The sequence below is a fragment of the Ailuropoda melanoleuca genome, chromosome 12 (genome assembly GCF_002007445.2).
Source record: "Ailuropoda melanoleuca isolate Jingjing chromosome 12, ASM200744v2, whole genome shotgun sequence".
Taxonomy (NCBI): domain Eukaryota; kingdom Metazoa; phylum Chordata; class Mammalia; order Carnivora; family Ursidae; genus Ailuropoda; species Ailuropoda melanoleuca.
In genome coordinates, this window is record NC_048229.1 from 30196009 (window position 1) to 30208485 (window position 12477).

At 50.0% G+C, this 12477-nt stretch overlaps 1 protein-coding gene across 5 annotated transcripts; it reads left to right on the forward strand.

Annotated features, from left to right (window-relative positions):
* The first annotated feature begins 230 nt into the window (after positions 1-230).
* Positions 231-12182, forward strand: LOC100464323 (zinc finger protein 260). 5 transcript variants are annotated; one of them, XM_034639081.1, is made up of 6 exons: positions 276-343; positions 641-704; positions 3428-3509; positions 4356-4482; positions 6981-7082; positions 9613-12181. In XM_034639081.1, exons 3-6 carry the CDS (start codon positions 3495-3497, stop codon positions 11505-11507), a joined length of 2139 nt encoding a protein of 712 aa, XP_034494972.1. In that variant the 5' UTR covers positions 276-343; positions 641-704; positions 3428-3494; the 3' UTR covers positions 11508-12181. The 5 variants fall into 5 exon arrangements, with proteins under 5 accessions (XP_011221479.1, XP_019653730.1, XP_034494972.1 ...); XM_011223177.3 differs by lacking the exon at positions 641-704 and having other exon boundaries at positions 231-343; positions 9613-12180; XM_034639082.1 differs by lacking the exon at positions 641-704 and having other exon boundaries at positions 301-382; positions 9613-12179.
* The last annotated feature ends 295 nt before the right edge of the window (positions 12183-12477 follow it).

Here is a 12477-nt window from a genome sequence, read left to right on the forward strand (position 1 = left end):
GACTATGAGGTCCCCTCCTGTGAAAGGCAGCGAAAAGACTCTGGCTAAAATGGGAATATTCCCGGTGTCAGTACAGCCAGACATTTCTCAACACCATGTTCCCTCCCGCCCCGCTGCGTACCCCCAAGACTCCATTTCCCAGCATTCCGCCGCAACTAGAGACACTAGGCTGGGAGGAGCATGAGCCCGCAATGGTTTCTGGGAAATGTAGTCCAGCTCCGAAACCGCATTTAAAGAACCGGGGTTTAACAGTTCTGAGACAGCGACGGCGCAGGCGCATTCCGCGGCCCGCCAGAGGGGAGGGAAGGCCTGGCCACCCTGCGCAACCCACGGGGGCGCACAGGTGAGTCCCGACCTGGCAGCCGGGAGCCGGAGCGGTTAGGTGCGTGACGAGCCGGGCAGGCCTGCGGGCGCTCAGGGAGGCGGGCCCGAGTCGCGCCGGGGTGGGCGCTGTGGGCGGCCGGTGTCCCGCCCCCCTCCTATCCCTCGCGAGGCGGCCCCAGAGAGCCTCTGCCATCCGCGCGGCTTTGGACGGTCTCAGCGCGCAGGAATTGGGCGCCTGCTGTTTTCCAGGAGGCAGGCGAGCGCGGAACTGCTGCGAACTCCCAGCAGGGAGACTGAGCGTTTCCTCACTTCGCAGGTGAAGAAACAGACTCCGCGGCTTCTCGCAGGTCCCAGTGGTCGGCCTGGGATCACACCCCGGGGTGTCTGACCCGAAAGCCCCCGCCTACTCTGCACAGTCACGCCCTCTGTCGCTCTCCTCCTTACCCTGAGCATGCTACCCTTTCTCTGGGTCTCCAATCTCTCTGATCGCCCCCCACCATCCCAACCCCTGTTCAGTCCCCCTCTCTGTATGTCTGCGCGCCCCCCTTCCCCCACGAGTCTGTGTTTGTTTCTAAAAATAGGGCCATTATCTTCCAAGACCACAGCACCATGATCACATCAGGACGGTAACATCGATACAAACGATTAGCTAATCTGCAGACCCTCAGATTTTGCGAATTGTCCCAATAGTGTACTTAACGGCAAAAGAAAATCCCGTATCACGCAAGGCATTAGTTGTTGGGTCTCTTTAGTCTCCGTGAACTTGACGCAGTTCATTCTTTCCTTGATCTTGATGATCTTGGCAAAACCAGGTACTTCTACAACGTCCCTTAGTCTGGCTTTGTTCAGTGTTTCATCATGATTAGATTTAGGTTTGGCGGGAATACGTTAGGCGTGATGCTTTGTCCTCATCAGATCAGGAGCCCCTGCCGCCCGTTTGCCCATCACAGGTCATGTCAGTCTTGATCCCTTGGCTGCAGTGGCGTCGGCCAGGCCTCTCCGCTCTAAAGTTACCTTCTTCTTTCTGTAATTATTAAGTGACTTGTGAGGAGATAGGGGAGAGTCTGTAAGACTCTGCTTCTCATTTCCTCATCAGAATTTCGCCCACTGGTTTCAGCCTTCAACTGCTTGTGTTCCTGTGTAACCGGAAACAAGTGTGAAGCCGTGTCATTTTATTTCTGGACTGTATTAGATTCCCGTTGCCGCTGTAACAAGTTACCACAAACTTGGTAGCTTCAAACAACACAAATGTGTTCTCTTACAGAGAGGCTCTAACCTCTCTTGGGGAGGTTAGAAGTCTGCAGTGGGTTTCACCGGGCTGAAATCAAGGTGTCCGCAGAGCAGTGTGCCCTCCTGAGGCCCTAGGGGGCAATCCATTTCCTTGCCTTTTCCAGCTTCTAGAAGCTGCTTGTGTTCCTTAGATGAGGCCTCTTCCTCCAGCTTCAGAGCCAGAGGCTGTGTCTTCTCTTTCTGACTCTGTTCCTCTTTATTTCCCTCACATGGCCTTCTCCTCCAGGTCACATATCCCCCTGCCTTCCTCTTCTGGGGACACTTATGATTTCATTTAGGACCCACCCTGATAATCCAGGATAATCTTCCTATCTAGAGGTGCTTAACTTAATCACATCACAGTTTCATCCCACAAGATACAAGAGTAGGGCCACTGTTCGGCCCACCACCTGGCCTGTGTCCTGGCCTGTCTCCCCCACCAGGCAGGGATGCCCTTTAGGGGCTCATTATTCGCTCATTATTCTGTCCTCAGATGAGCCCGTCACTCTCACATGAGTCTCAGAGTATAGTCGATAAATGAATGGAAGTCACCATAATCCAAATACCAATTTTTCTTTTTCTTTTCTTCAAACAACATCTTAAGTGGGAGGTCAGGTTCCTTATGCAGGATTTGTAAGGCAAATAGAAGGAGCTCTGCAGGGGCACCTGGTGGCTCAGTCGGTTAAGTGTCCAACTCTCGATCTCAGCTCAGGTCTTGATCTCAGGGTTGTGCACTGGACTCCACGCCCTATTTAAAAAAAGAAGAAGAAGAAGAAGGTGCTCTGCAGAAAGGGGTAGATCCATGCCAGGGAATAGTATTTAACCATAAAAAGGGATGAAGCCTTGATACATAGTACAACATGGATGAATCTGGAACACGTTATGCTAAATGAAAGAAGCCAGACACAAAAATATGATTCCATTCATATGAAATGTCCAGAATAGGCAAATCCATTAAGACAGAGAAATGAGGGGCGCATGGGTGGCACAGTCAGTTAAATGACCGATTGGTTTCAGCTCGGGTGATGATCCCAGGGTTGTGAGATTAAGCCCCGAGTTGGGCTCTGTGCTCAGTGCAGTCTGCTTGGGACTCCTTCTCCCTTGCCCTCTGCCCCTCCCCGCTCTATAAAATAAATAAACAAATCTAAAAAAAGAAAGAGAGAGAGAGAGAGAAAAGGAAGGAAGGAAGGAAAGAGAAAAAGAAAGAAAGAAAGAAAAAGAAAGAAAGAAAGAAAGAAAAGAAAGAAAGAAAAAGAAAGAAGGAAAGAAAGTTAGTTGAGTAGTTACCAGGGGCTGGCATTGGAGGGCTGGGAAAAAATAGGGAGATTTGGGAGTGACTGATTAATGGTAGAGGGTTTCCTTTTAGGGTGATGGTGAAAACATTCTGGAACCAGATCCTGGGGATGGTTGCACAACAACGTCCTAAATGCCACCGAACTGTATTGTTTAAAGTGGTTAAAATGTTACATTGCATGTTATATGCGTTTTACCACGAGAAAAAAAAGTAAGAATAAAAAGGCGCAGCCAGACTTCTGGGCCTGAATCCCGCTCTGACACTTGAAATCTCTGTGACCTTGAGGAAGGGCCTTGACCTCTTGTGCCTCTATTTCCTTCTCTGGGGACGACTCTAGTTACGTCTTTCAGAGCTGTTATTTGGGTGCAGTGAGCTGAGCCTCCTGATTGCCAGCGGTTGTTGGTATGGAATGGGGGCCTCAGGCAGACTGTCCTGAGCCTTTGCTCCAGCTCCTGGGAGACTAGAGTCCTCTCTGTCATGAGACATCTTTGGGAAGGCGACTGTCTGTCTGGGCCAGAACTGACCCCCTCTGTGCTCCAGTCTCCTTCTCCAGCTCTGCGGACTCAGGCCTGGTCCTTTCTGCTGGAGGCACATACCCAGGACCCTGATGGCTGAGGACCAGGTGAGTCTGGGCTCCGTCTTCCCCAACATGACTTTGTGGACCCCAGAGGGCCATCCTCATCTCTGCCTGTGGCCCGAAGATCTTCTGCCCCTCCCAGGCATGGGGAAGAGGCTATGGTGGGAAGAGCTCTGGGGCTGGGAGGGGAGAGGAAAGGAGGGGAGGGAGGGAAAGGGAGGGGAGGGGCAGGATACTCTGAGCTGGGACCTTATGACATGGTCTAAAAACCAATCTAATGCTCAGCGGCCTTTTGAGTTGCCAAGAGAAGTGGGCAGTAGATGATTTTGCTTCACCCCAAGCCTTATCCTTGGAGTCAGGGATGGGGATTGGGATCCCAGTTTGGGTCTGGGATGAAGCACCACTTAGTTATCATTCTTGCACACAATGGCTTGATTTTTAAAAAATTTTTCTTAGGATTGTCATATACAGGTGTGCAGTTTGCGTACTGCACAAGGGTGCCTCACCACAGTGGCAGGATTCACATCGTATACTTCATTCACTGGTATATTATGGCAGTTTTTATGCAGATGTCAGTAAACTGTTATTTACTAAAATAATTGGCATATTATAACAATTTTCCAACAGATGGCAGTAAGGAGTCACCCAAAAGGCAGCTTTCTCCTACCTTCTGCCAATGTGCCTGTGGGCTAGCAGTTGCCTGAAACTTTCTGCATTTCTGTGGGCCATATTTATTCAGTTATCTCAAACCTGCTGAGTCAGGATGTTCCAGCCTGGAGTGTTAGAGGTGGTTCAACCACCAGCAGGGGTAGGCTCTTGACCCATGACCTCTCCGGCCCCAGAGTTCTAGAAGGATGTGGCCCCTCCACCATGTAAAATTGCCCCTTGCAGGAATCAGTGACCTTCAAGGATGTGGCTGTGGACTTCACCCTGGAGGAGTGGGGCCAGCTGGGGCCTGGCCAGAGGAAGCTGTACTGGGACGTGATGCTGGAGAACTATCAGAACCTTCTCTCACTAGGTGAGGCCCTTCCCCCTGCCTTCCCAGGGAGAGGTGTGATGCCTCCTTTCTGCCCTCATCTCCTTTGTGCCCACCCATTGCTCAACAGAGGGCATTCGCTGAGGTCATGGGGTGCCCTCTCTGCTCCTGGCCTCTGTCTGTATTTCTGTCTTTCAGCCACTTCTCCTAGAGTCCCTGCGTCCCCAGGGGCCCTGAGTACTCTGCCTGTCCTGCAGCATTTCAGCCCGTGCCCCCACCTTCTCCTCTTGCTCCCCTTTCCACATGGGGTGACCTCAGGCTCCTCCCTGGAATGCCTGTTCTAGAATCTCAGACTCTCAGGTGCTCCTTGGATGTCCTCCAGTCATCTGGCTCCATCTCAGAATCTTTCCAAAGCACAGGAATGCTGTTCCCCAAATATGTCTCCCTAGTCCTACGCTGTCCACCGCCCCGCCCCCTGCCTCCTGCACCCCTGCAAGGCCACTCACATTTGTCACACTCACCCTGACCTCAGCGTCTCCACACGGACCTGCTCCTCCTCCGCTGGGTCCCGCATCCCCAGACCAGACACCCCCAACACCATCTTCGCTCCTCTCCCTCCCTCCTCCCCAGCAGCACCCCACATCCTCTCTACCTCCCAGCAATCTCTGCCTGTCCCCTCCTCTCTGCCTGCAGCCCAGCCCTGATCTGGCCTTGTCCTCACCCCCTGACCCCACTCCGGCCTCCTCAGTGGGCTGTCTTTCTGTCCACCTCCATCTCTCCTCAAGTCCTTTTTCTGACTCTTCTGTCTTGCATTTTCCCTATAAGCTCTGGTGGTTTGAAGGCTCCTTCCTCAGCCTTCCTCGCTCACACACTTTCACTGGACAAACTCACCAAAAACCCGCTTAAACTTCTGCGTCAGGGGCCCCAGGAAAGCCCCCAGTTTCCGGGGCTTGAGGAGGACCCATAGGCCTCAGCAGGCAGTTGTACTCACAGCCCCGATTCATTGCAGTGAAAGGACACCGAGCATAGCCAGCTAAGGGATAAGGCATGTGGGGCGACATCTGGGGGGGGACCAGGCCAGAGTCCCCTCCCCGAGGAGTCACACAGGACATACAACAAGATGTGACAACACGTGTGAGGTGTTGTACCCCAGGGACCCTCGTTAGAGACCCCATCAGTGCCCAGGGTTTTCACTGAGGTCTGGTTGCATCAGCAGCCTCGGCCTGGCACGTATCAAAATTCCAGACTCCCCGAAGGAAAGCAGGGGTTCAGCAGAAACCCCATTGTGTGCACCAACAGCTTAGGCCCGGGGAGCCCCTCCTGGCGACCAGGGAGTGCTGGGAACCCTCCTGAAATCCAGCTTCCCAGATGCCAGCCATGGGCTGCCTTGTGAGCAGGCCTTTCCAAGGAGAGCCAGCAGCCTGCTCTGTGACCCCTTTTCTGCACAACTCGGGTGTAAAGAACGAGGTCCCTTCTGCCTGTCCCCTGCAGAAGTGCATTCCCTCACAGTTCAGAAGCCAGAGGTGCAAAATCCAGCTGTAGGCAACCTCCTTTAGAAGGCTCCAGGGCGAGGGCCTTCCTGAATGCAGCTTCTGGAGGGTTCTGGAGGCTCCTGGCGCCCCTTGCTCTTCCTTGCCCTGTACCCCTGTCACCCCAATCTCGGCCTCCATCTTCACATGACCTTTCCCCTCCATGTATGTCTGTGTGTCTCTCCTCTTCAAACAAGGACACCGGTCTTTGGACTCAGGGACCAGCCTGCCCCTGTAGGACCTCATGTTCACAAATTACGTCTGCAAAGCCCCTGTTTCTGAGTAAGGTCACATTCTGCGGTTTCTCTGGACGAAATTTGGGGAATTCCACTGTTCAACCCACTATCAGAAGAGAGAAGTGAGTGGTCTCAAAGACAGCAGGCATAAAAAAGGCAGAACGAAAGAGATGAGATTAATTTTAGGAATGTATTTTCTTTTCCCCAGTCCGTCCAAAAGATGATCATTTTGGCACCCATCGAGATGACAATCAATATGCCAATTATTGATGATATTTTTACACTTTTCTCCACATAAGTGAGTCTTTGAAGTTCGATGTGTGTTTCACACTCAGCTTGAACGGAACAGAACCGGAGCCTTAAGCAGGGATGTCAGGGCCCAGGCTCTTCCTGGAATGTAGTAGGCACTAACAAATGAGTCTTGCACGGACCATTAGAGCTGCCGCTTTTTTTTTCTTTTTAAGATTTATTTATTTATTTATTTTAAAGAAAGTGAGAGAGTGAGAGTGTGAGTGGGGGGAGGGGCAGAAGGAGAGGGAGAGAGAAAGACACTCCCAAGCAGACTCCACATTGAGCAGGGAGCCTGACGCGGGGCTCAATCCCAGGACTCTGAGATCATGACCTGAGCCAAAACCCAAAGGCGGACACTTAACCGACTGAGCCACCCAAGCACCTGGACCACTAGAGCTTCCAATCATTAGGTATCCAGTGTATGCAGCTCCCCTGAGGCCTCCCGATGACTGGCAGCCATGGCCAAATCTGGTGTCTTTTCCAGGGGCAGGGCCTCCTGGGTCCAAACCCGATGTGATCTCCCATCTGGAGCGAGGGGAGGAGCCCAGAATGGAGAAGAGGGAAGCCAAGCAATCTGCCTGTCCAGGTGGGTGAGGTTGTCTGGCAGGAGTGAGCAATCTTCCTACCCTGTCTGTCTTGACCAGTGACAAGAACGAGGCAGCCTAACACACCAGCCATAGTCATGGGTGCTGGGTTCAAATACCAGCTCCACCACTTCCTGGCTCTGTGACCTTCAGGCAGGTCATTTAGCCTCTCTGTGCCTCAATTTCCTCACCTGCAAGGTGGGCTCAGTAATAGTACTCCGGGTTGGGGAAGATCAATGAATTAACACCTGAAAGTGTAGCCCAGCGCCTGGCGCTCGGTAACCCCCTGGTCAGAATAGGCTACAATGATTATCGGTGATTCTTTATTGGGAATCCTCTATGTAAAGACTTAGATATGGGACCCCTGCCGGACATGTTGGGGAGCAGGAGGCCAGATGTTTGCCCCCCACTGGCTCACAAACTCCATGAAGCATCTTTGTTTCTCTCACTGTCTGCCATGTGGTGAGGTGGGACTTGCCCCCTCCTTCCCCTTCACCATAGCTCATCAGTCCCTGGTCCTGTCCCTCCTACACCCTAACTTTTCCCAGTCCCCTGTGCTCTCTCTCCCACAACTCTGGCATGGGCCTCAGCTTCCCTCAGTTGCATCCTCACCCCGCCTCCTCCCTCACCTCCCAGCCTCCAGCATTACTCCCTACAGTTCATCTCACACAGCCCAAGAGGGGTCTTTCTATACCCAGAGCTGATCCCACTCCTCCCCTACTCACAGCCCTCCCATGGCTCCCTAGTACCCCTGACAAGTCCTAGCACTGTGGTTAGCACGTGACAGTTATGCAATTAATAGGTGTCCCACGAACAGATGTAGGCATCTAAAAATCTACCCCCTTCAACAAATTCTACGTATCTGTGCTTCCTGCCTGTCGTCTCTTCTCTACACTTCCATTTCTCCAAATGGCAAGATTGTGCTGTAAAAGCCTCACATACATTTAATATTTATTGATGTCTTTTTTTAAGATTTTATTTATTTGAGAGAGAGCCAGAATGAGCAAGGGAAGGGGCAGAGGGACAAGCAGACTCCCCGCTGAGCAGGGAGCCCCACGCGGGGCTCGATCCCAGGACCCTGAGATTATGACCTGAGCCAAAGGCAGACCCTTAAGTGACTGAGCCACCCAAGTGCCCCTATTTACTGATATCTTTTGATCAAATTATAGTTATATGTGTTCATCACAGAAACTTTGAAAATATAAATAAGAATAAAGCAGGAAATGGAAATCTCCCCATAATCCTGCTTATCTCTCAGAAAAATCTACTTTTCACATTTTACCCCAAAAGCTTTACTGTATTTTTTTTAAAAGATTTTTATTTATTTATTTGACAGAGATAGAGACAGCCAGCGAGAGAGGGAACACAAGCAGGGAGTGGGAGAGGAAGAAGCAGGCTCATAGCAGAGGAGCCTGATGTGGGGCTCGATCCCAGAACGCCGGGATCACGCCCTGAGCTGAAGGCAGACGCTTAACCGCTGTGCCACCCAGGCGCCCCTACTGTATTTTTTTTTAATTATAAAAGTAAATAATAACAATGTGAATATGGACACCTGGGTGGCTCAGTCGTTAAGCATCTGCCTTTGGCTCAGGGTGTGATCCCAGGGTCCTGGGTTCGAGCCCCATGTTGGACTCCCTGCTCCGCTGGGAGCCTGCTTCTTCCTCTCCCACTCCCCCTGCTTGTGTTCCCTCTCTCGATGGCTGTCTCTCTCTCTGTCAAATAAATAAAATCTTTTAAAAAAAAACGGCAACATGAATAAACCTTGAGGACATGATGCTAAGTGAAATAAGCCAGACACAAAACGATAAATATTGTATGATTCCACTTACATGAGGCACCCAGAGTAGGCAAATTCATAGAGCCAAAGTGGGATGGTGGTGGCCAGGGCCTGGGGAAGGGGGAACAGGCTAGTGTTGAATGGGTACAGTGTTTCAGTTTGGGAAGATGAGACATTCTGGAGATGGATGGTGGTGCTGATTGTACCACAGCGTGAGTGTATACATGCGACTGAACAGCACACCTAAAACTGATCTAAATGTTGCATTTTATGTTGTATGTATTTTACCATAATAAAAAATAAATAATAAATTAAAAACCCTCCATCCCGCTATGCACATGTATACACACATTAACACGTACATAAACAGGGGCGCCTGGGTGGCTCAGTCAGTTAAGCATCTGCCTTCTGTTTGTGTCGTGATCCCTGAATCCCAGGACCAAGCCCCGTGTCGGGCTCCCGGCTCAGTGGGAAGCCTGCTTCTCCCTCTCCCTCTGCTGCTCCCCCTGCTCGTGCTCTCTCACTTGCTCTCTCTTTCTCAAATAAATAAGTAAAACCTTTTTTAAAAAACATATTTTTACTTTTAGGATATTTGGAGGCCATCCTTCCATGTCACAACATGAATCTCTTGTGTCTTTTGAAATAGCAACCTAAACTTTGGAAACTTGTCTTTTAAAGTTTTCCAGTGTCAGTTCAACTTAATCCATTTCCTTGGTCCCAAGGCAGATGATACTCACATTTTCCATTTCTTTCAGACTTGGACACCAGCTCTGCAACTCCTTGGGAGACACCTCTAAAAAAGAGCGTTTTTGAAGAGGCCACTTGCCCAGTGGGAAAGATGGAGGGAGTTTTAAGGGTGGTGCTTGCAGATGCCAGGCTGGGGGGATCCTGGACCTGTAGCCATTGGTTGGAGGAGCAGGGAAAACAAGAGAGGCATTTAAGGTGTGTGTTTGCTCCTCCCAAGGAGACCATCTGTGGGGAGAGAGGCCTGGGCTATCACGAGCTTGGGCGGAGCCTCAGGCAGACCTCAGCCTTCATCAGGAAGCAAAGAGGGCCTGCAGGAGAGAGGACTCAGAAGAGGAATGGGCCAAGAAAGAGCCTGAAACGCCAAAGGACCTTTGCAGAAAAGAAGCCATTTAACTGCGGAGAATGTGGGAAAGCCTTCATTTACCATTCAGACTATATTCTACACGAGAGAATTCACACTGGAGAGAAACCCTACAAGTGTAATGACTGCGGGAAGGCCTTCAGCAACAGCTCATATTTCATTCAGCACCACATCATTCACACGGGAGAGAAGCCCTATGTGTGCAGCGAATGCAGCAAGACCTTTACCCAGAGTTCATCGCTTACCGAGCATCAGAGAATCCACACTGGAGAGAAGCCATACAAATGCAAGGAGTGTGGGAAGGCCTTCACCCAGAGCTCCTCCCTCATTAAACACCAGCGGTGCCATACTGGGGAGAAACCCTATAAATGCAACCAGTGTGGGAAGTTCTACTCACAGGTGTCCCACCTCACCCGCCACCAGAAAATCCACACAGGGGAGAAGCCCTACAAATGTGGGGAGTGTGGCAAGGCCTTCTGTCATGCTTCCTCCTTGACTCAGCACCAGACAATCCACACCGGGGAGAAACCCTACAAATGTAATGAGTGTGGGAAAACCTTCAGCCACAGCTCATCCCTGTCCCAGCACCAGCGAGTTCACACTGGAGAGAAACCCTATGAGTGCTCCGAGTGTGGCAAAGCCTTCAGCCACAGTTCATCCCTGACTCAGCATCAGAGAATTCACACTGGTGAGAAGCCCTATGAGTGTAACGAGTGTGGGAAGGCTTATACACAGATTTCCCACCTCATGAGGCACCAGAGCGTTCACATGGGAGAAAAACCCTATATATGTAATGAGTGTGGAAAGGCTTTTAGTCACACCTCATCCTTCACTCAACACCAGACAATTCACACTGGTGAGAAGCCCTACAAATGTAACGAATGTGGGAAAACCTTCAGCCAGAACTCTTCGCTTACACGCCACCAGAGGATTCACACCGGGGAGAAGCCCTATGAGTGTAAAGTGTGCGGGAAGGCCTATACCCAGATTTCCCACCTTATCCAACACCAGAGGATTCACACTGGAGAGAAACCTTACGAGTGCAGTGAGTGTGGGAAAGCCTTCAGCCGGAGCACCCACCTTATCGAGCATCAGAAAATCCACACGGGTGAGAAACCCTATAAGTGCAGAGAGTGTAAGAAAACATTCAGTCACAACTCCTCCCTCACTCAGCATCAGAGAATTCACACTGGCGAGAAACCCTACACATGTAAGGAGTGCGGGAAAGCCTTCAACCAGAGCATCCACCTGATTCAGCATCAGAGGACCCATACTGGAGAGAAACCCTACAAATGTAACAACTGTGGGAAAACCTATACCCAGATTTCACACCTTATTCAACACCAGAAGGTTCACGTGGGTGGCAAACGCTATGTGTGTAAGGAATGTGGGGAGGATTTCAACTGGAGTTCACGCCTGACTGAACACCAGAGGCTTCACACTGTGCACGACACCTACGTCTGCGATGATTTTGAGAAAGCCTTTGCGTGGAGCACACAGCTTGCTGATTATCAGAGAACTCCTGCTGACCAGAAAGCCTGAGAAGGTAGCAGATGGGGGGTTCTGATGCTGGGTTCAGTGCAGCCTTCATCAGCACCAGTAACTTCCTCCCAGAGAGGAGCCCTAACACCGTATAGTGAGAGAAGTGCTTCTCTGTTTCCTACAAGGAGCTGATGCAGTTTTTCACCAGCTGGGATAGCTTCTGGTCATATTAGGAGCTCCCCCCTAAAATCTCAGCTTCCCCCCTATTTTTCAGTCTAAGGGCATCCCAGAAGGTGGTGTAAATGGAATGTAACATCATCTGATATCTTTAATAAGGTCTCTGTGAACTTTTTAAATTATCAATCATTCATTAAATCGGAGCTTGAAAATTCAACGGAAAAAAACACAGCTGGAAAGATTAACCCTTTAAAGTACAAGTCTGTGTAGCTGGACATCAACACAAGATTTTAGTATCCTTTAAAACTTTGAGCTACAAATTTCATGGCAAAATCCGCAGTTGGCTTAAACACAGTATGTTCCACTATTTACAGCCATTTTTAAAGGTCTATTTTTTGTGTCTTTCCCATGTCCAGGATTTATGCTTTATAAAGGGAATCGCCCTCTTAAGCATCATTTTCTGTTTTTATTCATGCCCAAAGGTAAATTTTTCTTTCATCATATAAGCATAATATTTAAAAAGGAGGGGGAGGGGTGGCGTCTGGGTGGCTCAGTCTGTTAAGTGTCTGACTCTTGCCTTCAGCTCAGGTCATGATCTCAGGGTTATGAGATCAAGCCACGTGTCAGGCTCTGCGCTCATGGAGCCTGCTTAAGATTCTCTCTCTCCCTCTGTCTCTCTCTCCCCCTCTGTAAAACAAAACAAAACCAAACAAACAAAAAACCAAACACCAAAAACCAAAAAAACAAACAAAAAACCAAAGTATTTTTATTTTATTATAAAAATACTACACATACTTTTATGACAGGAAACATTTTTAAGTAAAATAACATATACTTATTGTAAAGGGTAATT